Source organism: Megascapheus bottae, chromosome 26 (genome assembly GCF_031878675.1).
Source record: "Megascapheus bottae isolate mThoBot1 chromosome 26, mThoBot2.hap1, whole genome shotgun sequence".
NCBI classification, from domain to species: Eukaryota; Metazoa; Chordata; class Mammalia; order Rodentia; family Geomyidae; genus Megascapheus; species Megascapheus bottae.
In genome coordinates, this window is record NC_143534.1 from 6,046,526 (window position 1) to 6,070,121 (window position 23,596).

The 23,596-nt window shown below is 41.2% G+C and overlaps 1 protein-coding gene across 1 annotated transcript; it reads left to right on the forward strand.

Moving 5' to 3' along the window:
• Positions 1-23,101: 23,101 nt before the first annotated feature.
• Positions 23,102-23,596, forward strand: Ucn3 (urocortin 3). The gene has a single exon (XM_090319169.1). The coding sequence runs from the start codon at positions 23,102-23,104 to the stop codon at positions 23,576-23,578; it is 477 nt and encodes a 158-aa protein (XP_090175295.1). The 3' UTR covers positions 23,579-23,596.

Here is a 23,596-nt window from a genome sequence, read left to right on the forward strand (position 1 = left end):
ATGTCTTTAAACATTAAAAATTAGTATATTGATTAAAAAACGGTGGTTATGTGTCATAAGACCTAATTACTAGGCCAAGTATAGGAAACGTGTCAAAGAGTCGGGTAGGGAGGGAAGAATGTGAGAGGAAAGTTTGGGAAAGGAAGCACTTTAGGAATAGTTCCAGGCAGGAGCTGGCTGTTGAGGGGGTCCAGAGGGCTCACACTTGTAACTCTAGCTAGTCAGCAGGCTGAGATCTGAGGAGCAAGGTTCAAGCCAGGTCAGGCAGAAAACTCCAAGAGACTTCATTTCCAGTTATCCAGTTGTTTATTTGAAATAGAGGAGGAAAGATGCTAGGGGAAGGGAAAGTGAGAAATAAACATGGGCAGGGGTATCAATGTTCAAGAAGTAATATACCCATCACCTGACAAATGTAACTGTAACCCCTCTATATAGCACCTGGACAATAAAATACAATTTAAAAAAAGAGCATGGTAGAATACCAGTCATGGGTAAAGAAGTCACGTGAGAACAAAGGGACCTGAGTTTAAGACTCAATACTAGCACACTGCCATGAGCAGGCGAAGTAATTCACCAATAGGTGGGGAAGATGAAGCAACATGGTCTAGTGATTTAACATAGCTTATCAGAGTTAACACAGTTACTATGTTCTAGCCCTAACTTGCCTACTTCTATTTCGCCTATCCAGCACACCCGCCAGACTCCCCTCTATGACATCTCTTAGTCCTGAAGTCCCTTCAGTTGTTGGACGAAGCTCCCGCTCCTGTCACCATGTGAGCTCCGATGAGTCTCTGTCCTTCTCAGTTTCCTCGGGCAAGGAGCAGCTTCTGCAGGCCAAAGATACTCCAACCACAGTCTCGGCTAAGGCCAGCAGAAGTGCTGTCCCTCATTCTGGGTCCTTTGCCTATATTGGTCCTTGACTGCTCCTCTCTGGCCCAAACTCCTGGCTTGATTTGGGTTGGTTAAGCCCAGAAAACTCTCTTTCAGATTGGTTGTGCCCAGGGGTGCACTGGTGTCTTATTCTAGCTCCTATGGCCGAGTGTCTGGACTCTTGGCCGATTTCGATTGCTCTCTTCTGTCATCTGGCCATTTCCACCATTACTGCCTTACACCCTGTTCTAGTGGGTTTTATCTCTCATGGCCACATGCCCTGAGATACAAGTTGGCATTGATAATGTACTTCTTTAAGTATGTTAGCTGTATTGCATCCCATTGTTTTTCATTCCAATCATATTCATTATGCTAGTATTTTCACATCATATTCATTATGTTATTTTCACATCATTTTCTTTGTATTTTCATATCTTTATGCTCATCATACACACACACACACACACACACACACACACACACTGCTCCAGGAGAGCTAATATTTGATGATTAAGATTTTCAAAGAGAAGGAACACATAGTGATTGCATAATAAGGACAATATTTAAGCTCCTGCCCTAAGCAACTACAACACTAGACAGTGAGTATGAGAGACATTCCAACATCACAGAACTAGCAGTTTAAGTGGGAACCCTAGCTAAACGTAGATTAGCAGCACTAAGTCTCAATGTTGGACACTCATTATAGTCATAGAGGGAGTACACTGGGCTACAGGCCCAGGCACAATGGCTGTTGTTTCAAGTGAAAAAGTTCAGGCACATTCTTGGCTTTCAAGCTCAAACTAGGTGCTTTTTCAATAGAGCCTAATTGTCTCTTAGCAAGAAAACTGAACTGAACAGCCTGGCATATATGTAATTTATTCTATACATGACATTTATCCTATATTATTATATATTGTATATTATATGCTGTATATTACAGATTGCATATATTATATTTTAAAGTTTAACTGTATATTGCATTTTAAAATTTAGAAAGCTGAATAACCCAGTAGGTTATTCAAGCCTGGATGAATAGCAGACAATCCATCATGTCAAGAAAAACAGCCAGAAATATGTGATAAAATTTAGAACTTCTGTTTTGTAAAAACCAAAAACTGTTCAGGAGAATGAAGAGACAAGCCACAGACTGAGAATAAATACTTGTGAAACTACTTTTATAGCTAACAAAACACTTTGTGTTTGATAAGAAACTGTTATCCAAAACACAGGGCTCTTATAACTCAATAAGAGGAAAAGGAACAGTCGAATTTAAAAACGGAACAAAAGATTTGAACAGATACCTTGCCAAAGGACAAAGAAACATAAGAGAAGACCTGATTAAAAAGAGAAGACCTGATTTCAGATTAAAAATGATAGTACAAAACTACTAAATACTTACGTGTAGTGTGGAAAATCTAAAACACTACAACACCAAATACTGACAAAGATTCAGAGAGAAAAGATCTCTCTCTCTCTCTCTCTCTCTCTCTCTCTCTCTCTCTCTCTCTCTCTCTCTCTCTTTCTCTCTCTCTCTCTCTCTCAGAATGGTACAGCTACTTTGGTAGATAATTCAGTTACTTATAAGTCTGAAAATAATCATACACTCCAGCAGGCATACTTATTGATGTTAACCCAAAGGAACTGAAAACTTATGTTCACAGCAACATCACACACAAATACTTACAGTAGCTTTATTCATAACTGTCAAAACTTAGAAGCAATCAAGATGAATAGACCAACTGTGGTACATTAGGCAGTGAAATATGGTTAGGCACTGAAGAGACAAGCCAACAAATCATGAAAAGTCACAGAGACGTACTAAATACCTATGGTTACAAGAAAGAAGATAGTCTTAAAAGGTCACATCGTGGATGAAAAGGAAAAATTACGGGGATTATACACTATCAGTGGCTGTCCAGGATCTGGAGTGAGAGGAATGGGAGAAGAATGGAAACATAATAGTTTAAGGCATTGGGACAGCCACCATCTTGCAACCGATCCTCTTCCTTTGATCCATGCCACAAGGCAATGTCATGGGTGGAATGCAATGGAAGCTTTTGTCTTTGGGTGACAATGATGTGTCAGTTTCAGTTTTCACAAGTGCCCGCTGTGGTGGAAGATGGCATCGCTAGGGAAAGTACACGTGTGAGAGCATGGGAAATTTTGCGCTGGTTACGTTTTTGTTGATGGCCGTTCTACCCCTTGAGATTCGATCTCAATGTGACATTGGCTGGGATTTCCTTCGTGGCCATGGATGTTGAGCATTTTTTCATGGATATATTAGCCATCTGCACTGCTAAAAGAAGCTGATTTCCAAGCCACTTTTGAAGTTATGTAAATCTCTGTCCTAAGAAGAGGTAAAGTCTTAGAATTAGACCTGTGGTTGGATTTAGAGAAGCAGTGCCTAAGAGAATGGGTTACAGAACGCTACAACTGAATGAAAAAAGGATCATGTGAGCTTGACTGCTCTAGGCATCCAGGGGTGGTTTCTGAAATGGAAGTAACAACAATGGGGTTAGAAGGCCTAGGGCTTTTTCACTTCTGGGGTTCTAGTACTCACTCTTCATGGTATCTTCTAGGGGAAATGAAGGGAACTTGCCCTACTGTGAAGTGAACACCCTGGCATATACATAATTTATTGTATATGTGACATATATCCTATATTATTATATATTTTATATTATATTATGTATATTATATGTTACATATATTTTAAAGTTTAACTGTATGCTGCATTTTAAAATTCTGAGCAAAATTTTACTTGATAAAATTGATTCATTGCTAAAATAGACACAGAGAGAGGAAATATCACAAACCACTTGAAATCCAATCAACTATTCTTTTGGCCTGGCAACACATTTCTTTCTTAAGAAGAAAGCAAAGGAAGTGTGATTTGCCATGATGGGTGGTAAAACGCTGGAACCAGTTTTCCTCAGAGGTGTTATAGATTGAAAAACACGACGTTTTGTGTACATGTTTATCAATGCCTATTCTGTGCTAGGAACAAAATGTTAATAAGAAGCCAATTCTTCCCTTATTCTAGGCAAGCCACTAAGCAGCCTGAGCTTATACTTTCAGAGTTGAAAGTAAAAATTCTATAATCAGCAAAGAAAGGGCAGCAATATCTTCCCAGAAAATGTCCAGGCTTTAGTCTAATCCTCCATGAAGTTCTGATAAACCAGCTCACATTTGTAAAAAAAAAAATATATATATATATACATTTCAACTCTGTATGTCCGTTTGTGAGTATAATTTATCCTGATCAATGTCAGCCCTCCCATCATTCTCCCTAGCCCAGTGATCGCAGTTCCACTCTTACACGTGATTCATCTTGACCAAACACTGTCTTCATTAACAAAAACATAATTTCAACTATTAGTATTGGAACCAAGATTACGATGCTGACCAATGGGTCTTAGGTTGAATCAGGTCTTTCTTCCTCTCCTCCACTCTCCTCATCCTATTATGCTTTGTCCCAGTGTCCCCTACTTAAGTATTAAAGCCTTCTCTTCTGTGTCAACTGTTGTTCCTCTTTCCATGGTTTAGGGTCTAAGTCTGGATTTCCTGAAATCTTCCAAGCCTTCTGCCACAGAGCAGAAAAACCTTTGCTGCTCTGACTGCAGACATTACAATAATATAGTTCAGTGGACCATAACTGTGATTTATGCCCCTAATGTTACACAGAAATATGCAAGTTTTCTCTCCAGTAATCTATATTAAAGACTCGGATACCTTTTTGGGCCTGTGCGGGGCCTGCAAAGAAGAAACTGTTTTAGGAAGAGGCTCAGGAAATCTATCCCACAAAGCATTCTCCCCTCTCCAGGCTCTCTAAGCTACAACCCTTCCTTCTCCCACTGAAAGTCAGAAAAGCCTTTGCCATAAATGAGGTTCTCCATTCCTCCGTGATCAGATTTGACTCTGATGTGATTTCCCATGCAGAGAACACAGATCCATCACAGTTCTGGGGCCTAATAAAATTGGCCTTCTTATCTCCTGGCCCACACTCTGATGGTCGAGAAATAGAGGTAAGAGGTAGAAGCCCGGGGAGGTAGCACTGACAATGAAATATCAGTCTGTACAGAATTCCCAGAGTAGAGATGTGTGCTGTTCTCCTGGTTTCGTTAACCATAATCCCACGGGAAGCCTGGGAGATTGACTCTAGCCCCCTCCAGAGACACAGGGAAGCCACAGCAGACAAATCAGCAGTGACTGTCTTCTCACAGCTTCCAGTGTGCAGCTGACCACGTCTGTGAATGCCTCCCAAGTCCCTGGGCCTTCGCTCACACACCTGTCTTCATCCTCTTTGTGTGCAGATGACTATTGGATCTTCTCAGCATTTTGGTTTTGGTTTTGTTTTCTTCTTTTCCTGTAGTTTCTTCTATTCCAACTGGCCTTGGTCTGTGTCATGGGCTCCCCAAGTCTTTCTTTCACATCTCAGGTAATTCCCTTCCCTCCTTCTTTACTTGCCACCTCCATGCATGTAGGGGCCAAATTCCATGCTAACATGCAGTCTTCTGTACACTCAGAGACCTTTCGTCGAGGCCACAGGGTTGCTCAAAGTGGTGCAGGAGCTAGCGTGAAGGACAAGATGAAGGATGATGTTTTGTGGATTTTTTTTCTTTGTACTATATGATTATTTATCACAAACAACCCACCATAGTTTAAGTGGAAAAGGAACTTTCTTGAGGATTTGTATCTATTATTTAAGGCAGAAATTTTCTGGATAGAATCATGCAAACCAACTCTTGGGGAAAGCGCCACATGTTAACGAAAAGGTAAGAAAAGAGTGTCACCTTCAAATTTTTTTCCCTCCACTTCTCCTGGCCTAGTAACACTAACATTGACTAGAAGTAGTGATAATTCTTACCTTGCTTCTTTATTTTGAAGATGATTTTTTTAATATTCTTCTCAATTTAGGCTGATACTGAGCTTCTTAAAAATTGTTATTAGCATAAGTTAATTGTATACAAGGGTTTTATTGTGACATTGAAAAGATGATTGCAATGTACTTTAAACACATTTGACCACCCACATTTCTACAATACCCTTGAGTTCTACCTCCAGCATCATTTTGTTTCCTTTCCCCAAATCTGGCCAATTTATTGGATTCTAATGAAATTATTCTTCAATTTTTACATCCTCTCTTTCCTCTTCCCCTCCCTGACAAACGTGTGACCTGTTTTAAATGAATTGTTGAAAGCCAGTAGTGGTTTTATTGCTTCTGATTGCCAACATTTTCCAAATGTGCTGTTGCATTTATCAAGATTTTATTAGTCTGGGCAAAGATTGTTCTTGGTATCAGTTTAAGCTCCATGAACTAATTTTCCTTAATTATAATCAGCTCAAGTTAGCACAGTCCAGGCTAATAAGCTACTAATAGGTCTGCAATAGAGTCTCTTTCAGAGAGAGAGAGAGAGAGAGAGAGAGAGAGAGAGAGAGAGAGAGAGAGAGAGAGAGAGAGAGAGAGAGAATTAGTTGATATTTAATAAACTTAAAAGATACTAAAGTTTCAGAAAAATAAAACCATTTCTCTAGAGTCCTGAAAAGAGGGTCTCTTCTGAGGGAAATATAGAATAGTGCCAAAGAAGAACCTGAGGTGAGTGCAAGGAGCTTGCTTTAACCTTGTGGATTTACTATCCTTCCTTCCTTCCCCTCCATTACCTGCTATGTCTATATCTAAGGTGACGTGAATGAATCCGAAGACTTAAGAACAGTATTACAGCATTGTGCAAGAATAGGGAAGTTAACTGCCTTCCCCTCTATTTACACTCAAGTCACAGAATTACAGAAATCAAAAGGCCATATAGCATCTCCAGACATTTTGGTTGTTACTAGCTACTAGCTTATTTAAAAAAAAAATTACCCAACCTCTTGACTTAATCTTGGGGTCTAGTCACATTTTCAATAAACTACAGGTAGCAAAACTTTACCTGCTTCCAAAAGTCAAGTTTAAAATTCTGCCCCAAGACCTCCTCCATGACTGAAAACTGCAATCTCTGTATGTTTTACTTGGCAGCTTCTGGATTCCAGTAGAGAAGGGTTGGGCTACCACAGAGAGTGAGGAGAATCTCAAGGTCACACTGTAGGTCACTGTAGGTGCTGATTAGTTTTGCCACCTTTGTGGTTTGCCTTAAGCATCTATGGGCAGCTATGAAAAATATTTGCAAACAAAAGCTGCCTAGAAAGTGTTAGCAGCTATAATTTTTAGACAATTCAAATGGTCCTGTTATCAGAGTGTTTATTGTATGGGTTTACTTCATGCACACAGGCGTAATTAGTTCCTTGGAAATTCGGAAACAAAATAACCCACCTACGATTTATCCTAAAAGGTATAATATTTTCCATTCACAAAAGAGGAACCCATTGCCCAAATTTAGACCCCCCTTTGTCTAAATCTTAGCTGGAATATTTCTGGCCCTCTTAGACAGTGTGTATGCAAGTGCCATATCAACATAAACCCTGTATCATAGCTATCAATTTTCATAGAAGACTCATTTTTCCCCACCCAGATCCTGGTGAGAATTTTTAAAACAGTACCTCTATATAAGTGGACAGATTATGTTTCCCTTTCCTGATCATGTACTTTTTTAAGAAGTACTTTGTAAACACATACCTTTATCACAATCCCCTAAGCAGTGACTTTGATGGACATTTTCATATTGTTTCTTGAGCATCTCTCTTTAATATATGGATTAGCAGAGCAGAACATTGTAACCACCAAAGTAACAGGCTGTCATTAAATATGGTCCCTGAGGTATAACTGCAGATATTAATGTAGTCCTGGAATTTTGTGGTCATCTAGAAGAGTTTGCCTCTAATTGACATGTGCAGAAATAAAACCGGAACACATCAGCTTGGGGGTAAGGAGGTAATTTCAAAGATTGAAATGAGAAGGAATTTGTCAAGCCTGCGATGGGTCCTCTGACATTGCTAAGCCTGTGCTTTTTTCCCCTGAGTAACTTCTCTGAAAAAGTTTAATGAAGTTTAGTGATGTAATTACATTCAAGATCTTCTACTGACAGTTTTGTGGTTCTTCATCCCCACCACAGACAGAGACACAGACACACACCCCCACACACACCAAACTGTTTCCTTTCTATGCTTACCTCAGAAATAATTTTCTATATCTTATCTCAAAATATTTTTAATGTTTAAGAAATAGAGTCCCCCCCGTGTTGCTCAGACTTACTGAGCTCAGCAAGCTCATCATCATCATCATCATCACCATCATCATCATCATCATCATCATCATCATCATCATCATCTTTAGGTAGCTGTAAAAGAAGTTGCCATTTAATCAATTTATGAATATATCTTGTCACCATTTTCAACATTCTCAATCATTGTTTTCCTAGCCACCCCTTCCCTTACCCTTCTTAATTTTATAGGATATATATTAGATTCTTCTCTGCATTGTCCCCCTCTTCTCCTCTTCATTTATCGACCCCTTTTCCCTTGACCTCACCCCAACCCTTTTCAAGTATCTGCTTCCTGATGGTTTATTTTGCTGAACTTTGATATTGTCTTTCTAAGGTATTGCACTAGTTAAGACCTCCCTTAAATCTGCCATATTTAAGTTAGTGCATTTGTATACTCTTGCATATCAACCCAATGTATTACGTATGAGTTTGTAGGCTAAATCTAGTAAGGGTGAAATGGATCCTTTGTCTTTCTGCACCTCACTTCCTTTACTTAACACATTCTCTTCGAAGTCTTTGCATTTCTTTGCAAATGGCACAATATCTGTCAACAGATTCTAATCCTCTTCAAGTCACTGGGGCAATAGGAACCCAATGTTATCTCTATTTCTAAGACTTTGGTCTCTTGTCTCATGAAATTCAGACCAATACTTTTCACATTCTTCTTTCCTATCAGAATCCCAGCATTAACTACCACATTTTAGCCAAATATTTTGCTTCCCCTCCCCTAGCGAACAATGGCAGAGAAGTTAGCATGGCAAAGACGAGACACATAGTTATCTATGAGGGTACTGATTGCTTTGTTGAGAGCTGAGACTACAAGTGGAATGTGAGGATGAGGATACCTCTGTGCACAGGGATTGTAGAAGAAATGGGAGCCTTGGAGAAGATTCTGGGCTAAGTTTCAGAAATGTTGGAGTTGATGACAGACTCGCAAAACAGATATTCTAGTTGGCCATCAAATGTACACTCCAAGGCCCTTGCTGAATAGTTGCTTGAGTCATCACATAGAAGATATGGCTCCATCAGAATTCGCCCAGGAAGAGTCCTTCTAAAAAGACCAGCTCAGAGATGGGGGGGGGTGAAGAATTCTGTGAAGAAGACTGAAAAACTGAGTAGCCAGAGAAGCTGCAGAAACAGGCGAGATAAGTCTTCACAGCCAGGAAATTATTTCAAGGGGAATGAGATAAGTGATAGATAATAGCAAGATTTGGAGGGTGTGGTCTGATGGACCATTTATGGTTCCATTTTACCTTTAAATGGTACCCATGAGATCTACCCAATAGAATGGCTTGGAGGTATATTGCGTTGATGTATGGGAAACACTTGCCCCGAATTGACTCCACCTCACACGACCGGCCACATAAGCCTATATTCAAAACTCTGTGGTTCTTAGGCAAGTGTACTTTTCATTGGACTATGCATTCTCATTCAGCCTTTTGTTTTGCCTGCAATATAAGAGCTAAATAAAAAAAGTATTGGTTGGGCTTGGTGCCTCATGCCTGTAATCCTAGCTACTCAGGAGGCTGAGATTTGAGGATCAGGGTTCAAAGCCAGCCCAGGCACAAAAGGACCTGAGACTCTTATCTCCATTTAACCTCTAGAAAATGGGAAGTGGAGCTTGGCTCAAGTGGTAGAGCTCTAGCCTTGAGAAAATCCAAGGACAGTGCTCAGGCCCTGAGTTCAAGCCCAGGACCAGCAAAAATAAAAAAGGAAGGAAGGAAGGAAGGAAGGAAGGAAGGAAGGAAGGAAGGAAGGAAGGAAGGAAGGAAGGAAGGAAGGAAGGAAGGGTGGGAGGGAAGGAAGGGAGGGAGGGAAGGAAGGGAGGGAAGGAAGGAAGGAAAATGTGGCCTACATAGGTATTAGAAGTTGGGTGGTTCTAGTCAATTTTATATTAAAATCAGTGCAAATTCATCTACATTTCCACAACTATTGAGCCCAAGGCCTTTGATTGTAATGATGTGAAATTTAATTTTAGTATAAAACTCCTGTCATATTTGGTTTTTTTCCTCTGAGTCCCATAATAGCATTGACTGCAGGGTTGGTCGTAATGGGAAAATTCTGTCCTGGCCACAGCATCCATATTGAACTCATGTCAGCACCTGTCGGCGCCAGGATTGTCATACTCCATCTTTGGAGGAGATTTCTGAGATGTGTCACCTCCCCTACTGTAGCAGTCACACTTATTAAATATCTAAGTGCTTGCTGCTACTGTATGATTACTTCTTCTAATCTCCATTTCTAAAATTCTACTCTGCAGGCCTGAGGTTACAGTTTCAGATATTCATTTTGAAAGTACAATCTGTCACATTGGCACAGGAAAAAAAATTTGGAACTACTTTCCAAAACTATAAAATTATAGGTCTCTGCAATCCAGCAAGTTCACTCTTAAGAATTTCCCTTAAGCCTTATGCATGTACATGACACATATTAAGTAAAGCAGGGTAGATACAGGGAAGAATTCCAATGGAGTCTAAATTATAATTTAACAAAATGAATACCAAGAAGTTGGAATGTGTGTTATCTCTAGGGAGGTGGTGAGACTAAGAAAAGGGGGACAGAACAATGCAGAGGACAGGTAGACAAATGCAGTCATAGTCAACATACATATGTGAAAATGAAACTAAGATTGAAAGGTTCAATGGGATTGGGAGAGATGGGGGAGAATAACAAAAGAGGAGACATTGATCACGATGCCCTATACCAATAAACTGACATGCTGACCCCTGTGTACAGCTACCTAAAAAGTTGCTGATTGAACAAAAAAGGCCTGGTACTGGTGGCTCACGCTTATAATCCTACCCACACAGGAGGCTGAGATCTGAGGATCCTGGCTCAGAACCAGCCTGGTTAGAAAAATTCGTGCAACTCTCATCTCCAATTAAACACCAGAAAACCAGATGTGGCACTGTGAGTCAAAGTGGTAGAGTGCTCAGAGACAGCACCCAGGCCCCGAGTTCAAGCCCCATCACTAACAACAAAAAATTTACCTTAAGAGAAAATGGTACTAGAGACATAAAATGACCAAATCGCATAGAATGCACATGTAAAAATGTAATTATTTTCAACCATTATTTGTGCAATCAATAAATTTTTTTAAAGACCTGAACATATGTATATGTACATACATATACACAGGCACAAGTATTTGTCCCAGGAATAAAAACATCTCAATGGCAATAAATAAGGTACTGATTTCACTCATTATGCTACTCTCAAATGAGGACATAAAAGAATGAGGAGGTGCTATTGTCTTTATCTTTGATGAAATGGGGAGAGAAAAGCATGTAGATACGTTGTTTTATGCAGGACATACTTCCAGAAAGAAATGTAAGAAATGTATGCGTCTAGAGAAGGCTCTAGATAACCACTGACCAAATAGAAAGACCATTTTTGTTTCTCTGGATCCATTTGTGTACCTCTCGCACTACATGAATGGGTTACTTACTCAAATGCGGAATTTTAAAGCAGAATTTTGGATGCAGAATTTTTAATGTCATATCTTCCTTGTTAATGCTTGTGACCCAATCTAAACACATCTTCAAGTTCCTCAAATGCCCATGATACTTCTCCTTTCCATTTCTTCTGAGGGGAAGAATTATGTGCACCATGCTTGGTATGGTGGAGACAGAGAGCCTACAAGAGTGTGGCATGGTTCAGAGCAAATGGTGAACTCATCTCCAGTTTTTCAGAAGTGGATGCTCTGATGCATCCTTCAATCTTCACCTGAAATACCAACGTCAGCATCTCAGCCTCCTTCCCTTAGCCTCAGGCTGAAGGATCCAGTTTTTCTCCCAGCTGTCCCAGGCTGTCCCTCTCCTGGAAGTCCATCATCTCACTAACCACCACCACTACTTGTTTCTCAGGCTTCCACCCCCACTAACTGTGGTTTGGCTCCAATGGGCCTTATGTCACATTCTCACATAGTTCTGTTCAAAACAGGAGTTAGTACCACTCTGGGGTGGGGGGCAATTAAAAATTCTTGTCCAATATTACATTGTTGTCCAAAATCATAACCTTACTCCAGCAGTTCTAAAGTATTTCCAGCTGACATGTAGTATAATGATTAACGGCTAGGTAGGACTGCTCCATGCTCTGTGATTTCCAGTTCCTTCTGGGCGATGCTGACCTAAGAGCAAGAATTCTAACTATGCTACAGATGGCTCTCTTGTTGTCCTTTCTGAGCCAGGATCTCACTACTTACATCAGGTAACCTCAAACTCAAGATCCTCCTGTTTCAGCCTCCTGAGTGCTGAGATTACAGGCATGAATGACCAAACTCAACCTGCCACCTCTTTTTAAGCTACAACTGCCTCTCGTGTCCATAGACACTCAGTCAGTATTTGAGAGCACAAATGACCTTATCAAAACCTCTGATTTCCTTCAGTATGTAAACCCCATTTTTCAAGCCATCTGTTCTGTTCCCAGTTGGGACAGCTAACCAGTCAGATCATTTTGAGATGACAAATACCAAAACGGGGAAACTTTGACCTGCTTCTTTTGTTTGAAGCTGCAACGTATTTATTACTGACATTTAAGAGTTTTTCCACCTACTCCCCTCTTGCAAATGTTTCTGAAGAAACTCCATTTCAGAAACTGAGTAGTCCTCATTTGCATCCAATTGTCTGTAGACTGTGCTCAATGGAGGAGTAAGTAGAAAAGGTTAGGGCATCGGAGAAGAGCAAATCAAAGAGCCAAGGGAACACAAACTTCAATCAGGAATTACTCAGCATGAGGAGGCAGCAGAATGTACATCAGTTGAAGTACTGTGGCTGACAAAGGCAAAGACCACAACAAACAGAAGTCTCCTCTTCATTGTGTTAATCTGGATGCACCAGGATGGACTTTATCCCTAATTCCCCAAATACTTCTTGCCTAGAGTGCCCAAGCCGTAACAGCTGATCAGGGAGCACAACAGGGTGGCATTCATTAAATGACCAGAAAACAGAGTTCTGGACATTTCTGCCTAATCCGGTACCCTGAAACGTCCTTAGTATCAGTCAAGAATTGAGTGACTCCAGAAACATCTGCTGGACTAAGTGACTTGACTATCAATCTAATAAAGAGCAATAATGAGAAGTGAGTATTTACAAGCCATCACAAGCATTTAATGGAAGTCAACATAATCTGAAAATTACCTTTCCCTAATTTCCACCAGGATCTTTCCCCCACAGAGTACTTGGCTAATATGATTTCAGAAAAATGCTGATGCTAGCTTGCTAGACTGCCCACCTCTGACAGCAATGACTCTCAAACTTTTGCTCTTCCTGTTCCTGTACACTCTGAAGAGAAACCTCAGAAATTTTGCCTGTGTGGGTTATATCTGTCGATATTTATCATAATCAGCATTTTGCATAGACCACAATTGATGTGCTGCTCTTCTTCATTTAATTATAAATACTTTCAGATTCTCCTTATGGCTTGCTCTTTAAGCCATGGATTATTCAAAAAAACTAATATAATTTTCAAAATAAGAACATATTTAATTACTAATCTTTGTATTATTAATTTCTAGTTTATTCATGCCATGGTCCAAAAGTATAGCTTAATTGTATGCATATTATGCTTTATACAGGTAATAAGGCTTATTGTGTAGACCAACATATGATCTATTTGGTAATTTTTATGGTCACTTAAAATATGTATGTATTCTGCTGTTACTTGGTAAAATGTTTTAATAATGTCAAGTAAATTAAGATTATTTAAGTCATATTTTAACATACAGGGCTCTTCTTTACTTGCTCTATCAATGTATTCGTGAAGTATTGAACTTCCAACTATTATTGTAATAACCATCTATAATTTATCAAATCACAATGGTACAAAACTAGATATCATCAGCAAAAGAGGCCATAAAGAATATTCAAATGTATTGACACTGAACAATATACTATTGAATAATCTGTAAGTCATTAAGAAATAAATGAGATAAATTCCTAGAGTCAAACAAAAATGAAAACACAACTTACCAGAATCTTTAGGTAATAAAAGAAAAACTTATGAGTGTTAACATTATTTTTAAGAAATCAGAGAAGCCAGCAAAGCTAGTGGCTCACACCTGTAATCCACCTACTCAGGAAGCTGAGATCTGAGGGTTGTGGTTCAGAGCTACTGAGGACCACTGCTCAAAGCCAGGCTGGACCGGAAAGTCCATGAGACTCTGATCTCCAATTAACCACCAGAAAATTGGCACTGTGGCTCAAAGTGGTAGAGCAGTAGCCTTGAGCTGAAGAGCTCAGGGACAACGCCCAGGCCCAGAGTTCAAGCCCCATGACTGGGAAAAATAACAAAATCACCAAGCCAACCACCAATGGCCCATGCCTACAATTCTAGCTACTTGGTAAGCTGAGAATTGGAGGATCATGGTTTAAACCCACCCTGCATATTCATGTGAGACTCCCTTTTCAGCCAATAACTGGGTCTGTTGAGAGGCTACTGAGATAAGGAAGGCTGCAGTTCCTATCCAGGCAGAGACGTCCACAAGACTCTGCCCTAGTGGAAGAAGATGGATATGGTGGTACATGCTTGTCTTCCCAGCTACAGTGAGTGGAAAGCATGAAATAGGTGAGTCATGGTCAAAGTACCAGTCCTTATTAAATAAAACACAACTATTTCAGAAACAGCCAGCATGACTCAGTTCCCTTAGTAAGAGGACAAACTATTATTACACACTATTAATGTGACGCCATAAGAAGTTCAAACATCATCAATGTGGCACTCTTGCCACATCTGAAGGATGGATAAATCCATCAGACCTTGATTCTTTATAAAAGTAAACAAGTTAACAACTGGCTAAATTAAGCAAATAATATAGCAGCATTCATTCTACTTTCCTGGGGATTCAAAAAAATACAGATATGGCATTGGAAGTTAAATAAAAGTAAAGATTCAGGGGTGATTTTGACAAGTCCCTGACTTCTCAAAATGGAAGGCCTAGGCATGCTTTCCATGGGATAATATGACGTGTTGGCTTCTCTTCAGTAACAAACTTTAGGTGTTAAAATAAACCGAGGAGAAAAATGATGAGCAAGTTGGAAACAAAAGACACTGAATTCTAGTTGAAGGAAATCTCATTTTCACTTGTGATCTGCATGCAGAGGCTGTAGAGAGGAGAAAAGTTCTCATTCACAGCTCAGCTCCGTGTTCCATTTGAGTAGAGTGTCAGCAAACCCTCACCGAACTCAGGGGCCCACCTGGTCTAAGCAAGACTCAGTACTTACTAAGTGCTTATACGGTGTTTATGAAGGTGTTCTCTCCTTTCCTCCAGGGAACTCAGGGGTGCAGTAGGCTCCGTGAGCCATCTACCTCACATACAGAGTGCGAAATGCCAACCGGAATGTGGCTGTTCTCGTGGAACACTGAGAAAACAAGTCTCAGAGCATCTAAGAGTAGATGTTTGAGCATGCAAGGAGGCCATGAGAAGGGAAAGCACGCTAGGAAATAATTCCTATGATAGCTGGGCGCTAGTGGCTCATATCTGTAATCTCAGCTACTCAAGAGCCTGAGATCTGAGAATCACAGTTTGAAGGCAGCCTAGACAAGAAAGTCGATGCAAGTCTTATCTCCAATAAGTATCAAAAACCCCAGAAGTGAAGCTGTGCGAGACACGACCCCTGCAGCCGGCTCCACCGATGACAACTGATTTCCTGTCTTTTATATATATATATATATATATATATATATATATATATATATATTTTATTGTAATTAGTAAAAGGGTTACATGATATTTGCCAGATAGAAGGTGCATTAATTCACATACATTGATACCCTTTCACATGTCTTGGTACCCATTTCCCTCCCCCCCCCCCGATTTCCTGTCTTTAAAGAGTAAGGATGAGGATGTTTGATGAAGATTCTGCTTCTATAGAACCTTCTCCATATTACTTCCACTCCACTGTTCAAATGGCCAATACTTCTATTATTATAATGTTTTATTTACCATAGCGAAAACAATAAAGAAATTAATTACACCACAGCCAAATGGGGCCGTTTACTGAACAAAGGTCTTACTCCCATACGTCTTTGCAATGTGTGTAGAAGGACAATATTTTGGTGGCTTGATCTTAGCAATATTTTCTTTATGATAGCATTATCTCTCTTCTCCTCTCCTTCCTCTTCATTCTCTTTCACCTCTTCCTCCTACTTCCTCTCCTCTTCTTCCTCTTTTTTCTGAAACAGGATCTTGGTATGTAGCCCACACTGTCTTCAAAGTTTCTATGAAACCCAGGCTGGCCTGGAATTCACAGTTCTCCTAACCTCATCCTCCCATGCTCTGAGATTACAAGTTTTATCACCATACCCAGCTTGACTGTGGCATTGTTTTTGTTGTTGTTTTGTGTTTGTTTGGTTTTTACGTGTTTTATATTTGCATAGTGGATATACTGCGGTATTACAGTTACATGAATGGGGTACAATCAGTGCAATTCTTTTGGAACTATGTCTCCCTTTCAATTGCTATCTCCTCCCATCCCCACCCATAAGGTCTCCAGTTCATTTTCCACATAGTGTCAGGTAAGTATCACTGTCGTATTTCTACATCCTTCTTCCACTTTTTATGTGCCCTCCCTAACCTTCATGATAGTGCAGGTATCTTTCTTTTTTAATCATTATCTCCCATCAATCATTTGAGCTTGCTGTCAGTTACATAGGAGCAGGTTGGGATATGCAGACAAACAAAATTCCTGGCTTTGATTTTCCTAAGACCCAAGCATAAAATACAGTTGAGGAGTTTTTGTTTTATTTTTTTAATGTTTGAGAAAAATCATAGATTCAAAGTAAAGGGATGCTCTGCTCAACAAACTAAAAATTAAAATAAATTATCAGATGAAAATAATATCAGACTTACAAGAAGAAACTGACAATTCATAAACACAAAAGGAGATGAACACATATCATTCTTAGAGTAAGAATTCAACCAAAGCAAACCTAAGTCAGGGAAAATTAGGCCATAATGTTCTTCACTCACCTGTTTCCTTGCCATACTGTCTGGGCATGATCTTGTTAGAAAATGAGGGAAACCTACCAGAACAGGAAATAGAAGACCAGAGAACTTGAGTGAAAGATTGGAATCAAACAGGCCAAGCAGCTCACTGAAACAGAATCAGAAACAGGTTATCTGGGCTCCAAGGTAAAATCTCTCCATAAATAAAGGTTTCTGATAGTTCTCTAGTGTATTGTCTGCCCTAGCTTTTTAACTATCAAGCTCAGATATTGAGAAAGTAGCTATGTTATTATATGCAAGTGCTTTCATTATTATGGACTTTATAAATATATCTCTATTCATACATAAAGCTGATCCGCTTTTTTCTTCGCACCCTGGACCTCTGCATACTCTCTGTAGAGTATTTACAGCCCCACACAACAATCTAATTGTTGGTGCTGAACTCATAAGTCACCAAGGCTAGACAGAAGTGCTAGCATTGCAGTAAGCCTTTCAATGATGAGTGAGGAGGGAAATCATCATCTTCTGAAAATGACAGCTTGGAGGGGGAACTCACTCACTAATCATTCTTGTGCCACCCAAGACACCTCTCCATCAGATGCTGGCAGAAGCGATCTCCAAACTGCAAAGCAATTCCACTACTCCATGTGATTTTTTTACCTCTATGTAAAACTAGGACAGAACCATTAGTAACCAGATGTATGCATCCCACGTGGAACTTTGGTTAGATGGCAGTAGTTAGTGGTCACTCCCCGAAGCCAAGACCCTACTGGCCACTGAAAACGAATGGACCTGCTCCCTGTAACAGACGGATCCAGAACAGCCAGGGCCACAAAGATAGGTCAACCCAAGGTAGAACTGGCCTTAGTTTGTCTAACAAATCTAACGAAGCAAAAAAAATTTGGAATGCCAAGATTCATCATCTCCTGCTGAACTTTCTAACCTGTGGCTGTGGTTCTCAGTGAGGGCAATTCTGCCCCCAGTGGACAAATCTGGAGCAATTTCTGGTGACTACAAATTCTGAAAGGAGATGTCACTGGTGTGTAATGAAGTAAAGCCAGGGTGCTGGAGGCTAAGCATCTTACAAGGTACCAAATGAGTACCTTACTCTGGAAACCAACATTTGGCCTCTTCACAAGATGTCCTCCCTGCCATTCTAAAGCTCACAAAAGTAGAGAAGGGAGTTCAGTTTGTTTTCTGTTATCTCAATCTACGTAAATTTCATGACTGCCTGATTAACTACAATGGAAAAAAATACTTATCCTCCAACTGGTGTATATGTATAATGAATGAACAGACCAGTGAAGTAACTAATAAATCTGGATGGAAGCGCAAACCTGGTTTCAAGTGTCACACATTGCTAGGAATGGAGGGGGAGGGTCAAAGCTCCCATCTCCACCAAGAACAGAGGGAAAAAAGGTACCCTCTCCACAAGGACTTTCCACATGTAACTCAAAAGCCTTGTAAACATCAGAGTCCCAATAAGCTCAGAATTTCCACTTACCCCTTCATCTAGTAGAACGTTAGGAGAGGAGTAAAATCTGAGACACAGGCTGTGATTTTTCTAGAACTAGGGGGACTCAACAGGAAGCTGTCATGGAATTACTGGACTTGGCATGAGGTCTGATTCTCACCTGAACTTGTGGGGTCGGGCCAGCCTCTTTTCTTTTTTTTTTATATTTTTTATTGTCATTAATAAAAGGGTTACATGACATTTGCCAGATAGAAGGTGCATTAATTCACATACATTGATACCCTTTCACATGCCTTGGTACCCATTACCCTCCCCCCTACCCCCCCATTTTGGTTATTCCCCCCTTCCCTTTCAAATTTCAAATAACCAAATACAAATAAATTCAATATATCAGATAACAAAGTGAGATACTATAACAATATGAGATACCCAAGGGACAGCAAAGGAGATGAGAGATAACATAGTACATTAAGGACAACAGTCATTCGTTATATGGCTTTTGTTTCAATATCCTGGAGGTCCTTTCAATTAGCTTCATACTATATGGCCTTATGTATCAAGGTTTTGCTCTATTGCAGATCTCTGCTAGTAGAGGCCAAGGTTTCTACTGATTATGACGAATGAGGGAAACCATTGAGCCTAAGTTCCTTTGAGTCTGGCTTACTTCACTTAATATGATTTTTTCTAAGTCTTTCCATTTCCTAACAAATGGGTCGATGTCATTCTTTCTGACAGCAGCATAGAATTCCATTGTGTACAAATACCACAACTAGTTGATCCACTCATCAACTGAGGGACATCTAGGTTGGTTCCATATCTTTGCTATGGTGAATAGTGCTGCAATGAACATTGTTGTGCTAGTGGATTTAGTATGCCCTAGATTCTGGATGGTTGGGTAAATGCCAAGTAGTGGAATTGCTGGGTCATAGGGGAGTTCTATGTTTAGCCTTTTGAGGAACTGCCATACTGCTTTCCATAGGGGTTGAACGAGTTTGCACTCCCACCAACAGTGTAGTAGTGATCCCTCCTGGCCACATCCCCTCCAGCATCTGTTATTATTCGTTTTCCTGATCCTGGGGCCAGCCTCTTTTCAAAGCCTCAGTTTCCTCATCTATGAACTGATTCACCTGCCTGAATTCGTTTTGATCCACCATATATACCTCCTCATGACATATAGACTGTCTCCTAGCTTCCTGTCACCTGTCTTCCTCCTCCTTGCTGGCTCTTCCCCTTGACTTTGTCCACAATATTCCACAGTCCTCTTGTGAGAGAGCCTTCTTCTGAAGTATGTGGAAATTACTCTCTCTCTCTCTCTCTCTCTCTCTCTCTCTCTCTCTCTCTCTCTCTCTCTCTCTCTCCCTCTCAGCCCTGAAAGTCTATTAATGGATGGGTCCCAAAGTTACTTTTTTTTGAACTTTTTCAAGTCCAGAAATCTCTGGCACACTGTGGATCCTCAATAAATATTGACTGGAAAATGAGTAAAACTTCAAGTGATTTTCCATGGCAGGGGCATACACAACCAGCCCGAACAAAAATGAGCTTTATACCACTACACAGTCAGTACCAATAAAAGGGACAGATCAACAGGTGGGCCCTGAGCCACCCACCTTCTTGCTTGCAAAACAATTTCTGGCAGGAGAGTTCAAGTGAGGGAATATGAGGAGAAGCTGAAATTAATCAGAATTGCTATCAGTAATAAAATTCTTCAGGCACTGCTTCTCAATTTACCTATATTCCTTTTTTCCTTCTTCTATTTACTTTTTCTTCTTTGGAATTACTGAAGCAAGTTGCAGAGGCCAGAGGGGGATTGGGAGGCGAGAAGAGCAGGGAGGAGCCAGAGGGGGGCGAGTCTGTCCTCTCTGTGACGTGGTTGCATTTTCAATGCAATCTCATCCTGGTGCCGATGCGACATCTGGAATTGCCATCCGCCCTGTGATCTATCACTTTTTCATATCTACACACAAGGGAGAGGAGTGGTTTCCATAGAGAGGGAATATCACAGCTCACTCGCAAACACCGGAGAGGGAGCAGTGACCCCCAAATCAGCCAGAAGTTCTGCCTGCTGCCCTGAACATTTCCACTCCAGAGTGAAGTCAGCTCACAGGTAAGGTTCTTCAGGAGCTGTGAAGGATGAAGGTATTATTGCAGGGCTGGTGAGGGGTGGCCATTTCTAGCATGCTTGGGTGGGAGTTCAGGAGAGAGTACTGAGCAGACCTTGGTGAGACTGGATGTGGATGAGAGGGGAGCGGGGGGCGGGGGCAGAGGAATAGGAACTACAGGACTTGATTCCACAGCATGTGCAGGGCAGTGAGGATATTTTGTATTTCCTGGCTAGCCTATACTAGAAGACTGTCCACAGCATCTCCTTTTATTCCCTAATATGCCTGGAAGACAGGTAATGCAGAAATGCCAGTAAAGTCAGTTCAGAACTTTAAGCACCCAACTCAAGCAAGTAAGAGTGAGCCTGTTGTTAAGCCCTTGTTATTGCTGAGAAGGGAGAGAGGAGGAAAGAACAAATGTCTGACCTGAGTTCTACCAGGAAAGGAGCAAAGCATACACTAGGTGTTGAATGTCTACCTCTGATACTTTTCTGGACAATCCCTTCTTCCTTATCTTCTCCTCCCCCTGAGAAAAATAGTTATCTAGCAAATTTAAGCTTTTCTGAAAATCAAATAAGTAAGGTCTTACAATGACAATTGTTGTCTATAACATAATGTATTTCTCCAAGAGATTTTTCTTTCTTAGGGGAAGGATCTCCTGTGTAGAGCCCCACTTCTCACGTGCGGGGTGAGGTGCTCAGAGTTCTGGGTAGGAATCTTCCTACAACCTCAAACATTTCCCAGTGCTTAACACTCAAATACGACCCAGAATGCTAAGGGTTTAAGTAGCATTAAACCATCACCGCTTCACAAAATATTTTAAACTGGATTGTCCTCTGAGTTCAAGTTCTCATCAGCAATCGCAGGTATGCTATGCCACGCGGGAACTAGCTCAGCCATAATCATCTCACTTGTGGAGTCGTGGAGTTCGAACCTTCACTTCCTGGCTTCTCTGGCTTGTCCTGTTGCTCTCTCCTTGCATGAGAGGCTGGCACAGTCCCTGTCTGTCTCATGTTTTCGGCTTGACTTTGTACCAGCTCTTAGAAATAACTGTGTCTCTTTAAAGCATCCCAAAGTGGCACACTGCAATACTCAATGCCACACAGTTTCAGTCGGTTTGAAGATACCGGGCAGGTAGATTCCCATGTTAAATCATGCTAAGGGAGCAATCAGTGTACTCAAAGATCAAGTCGGATATGCACTTGGATCCAACATGCAATGAGTTCTCAGCAATATTTGCATTCTTCGGTAAAATTACAGGTGATTGCAATGGCTGCACTGCACTACTTCAGGAAGGAAACAGGAAGGGGAAGAGGAAGCAGTGTTGTTCTGCCTGGTGCCTGGGGCTAGACTCTAGCACTTTTAGTAAGATTTAGTGGAGTGAACCCTACAAGGCAGAAGGTACAAGAACAGCTCCAAGGCCGGACCCTCAAATCCCCCCACCCTCTTACATTCACCCACAGCCCAGGAAGCATTCATCTGGTGAAAACAGAGAAATTCTATCATTTCCCAAGTCCTTTTTGGAAAGTAGCCTCTTGCTTTCCAAGATAGAAAAAACAAAAACAAAAAAGCCAGGCACTAGTGGTTTGTGCCAGTAATCTTAGCTACTCTAAAGACTGAGGTTCAAAGCCAGCCCAAGCAGGAAAATCTGTGGAGCTTTTATCTCCATTTAGCCACAAGCAAACCAGAAGTGGAGTTGTGGCTCAGAGTGATAGAGCACTAGTCTTGAGCAAAAACAGCTCAGGGTAAGTGCCCGGGCCCTGAGTTCATACTCTAGGACTAGAACCAAAAAATTAAATTAAATAAAGGTGACAGTGAAAAAAAATCCTTAAAACCAATTCTCTGCCTTAGGTGAAACAGCAACAATGTAGAAGGCCTAGGAGAGCAGAAAGGTCCACCAAAACTGTGTCACATGTAAACATATGTTCCAGTGTGTATTCCATGCGGGCACATGTGTGCATGTGGATATACATATGTGTTGTGAAATATGCTAACATGCCTGATGGTCAATCTTAAATAAAATGTGCCTCTAGAGCACTGGCTGGCTATCCAACACAACTGTCAAGAAATAAGATATAGATATAGATATTCAACAAGCCTTGCTAATGATGAGAGAACCAAAACCCACTTGCTAGGAAAAGCAACATAGGCAAATGGCTAAAATTAACACATGTGTCATTATCTTTCCTAGCCAGTGGCTTTTTGAAAAGCAGAATTAAATGACAGCCATACATACTAGCAGGGCAATGGTTCTCAGACCATAGAGGTCTGGGGGACCCTTGGAACGAGTTGGTTGAAATTCACACTGCTGTGATGTGGGGGTTTTGATTTGCTCGTACCATGAAAAGCCCTGTTCCAGATTTCTGGCAAATTCCCAGGTGGCCACCATGCTGTTTGTCCAGGGACCAACTATGACAACCTTCATGGTAGAAAATAAACAGCGCCCTAGGTGCGTGGAGCCCTGAGTCCCTCTCAGACCCCTTCCCACAACCTCTCCTTTCTCCTCCAGGGAGACATGCTGATGCCAGCTTCCTTCCTGCTCCTCCTCCTGCTGCTCCTGGGAGGTCCCAGGCCAGGCCTCTCCCACAGGCCCATCTTCAGCTGCCTCAACACAGCCTTGTCTGAGATGAAGAAGAACCAACTGGGGGATGTGCCTCTGGGGAGCGGGAGCGTCTTCTACCCCCTGCCCAGGCAGGGTCCATCTTCGGGAGAGAAGGAGGAGGAGGAGGAACAAAGACAAGACAAGGCCAAAAGGACTCTGCCTGGCTCTGGCAGTGGGAGTGCCCGGTACAAGTACACATCCCAGGCCCAGCACAAAGGGAGGCTGCCCCAGGACCAGGCCAAGGGCGATCGACGCACCAAGGTCACCCTGTCTCTCGACGTACCCACCAGCCTCATGAGCATCCTCTTTGACATCGCCAAGGCCAAGAACTTGAGGGCCAAGGCAGCGGCTAATGCCCACCTGATGGCTCAGATTGGAAGGAAGAAGTAAAAGAGGCCAAGGAGGAGG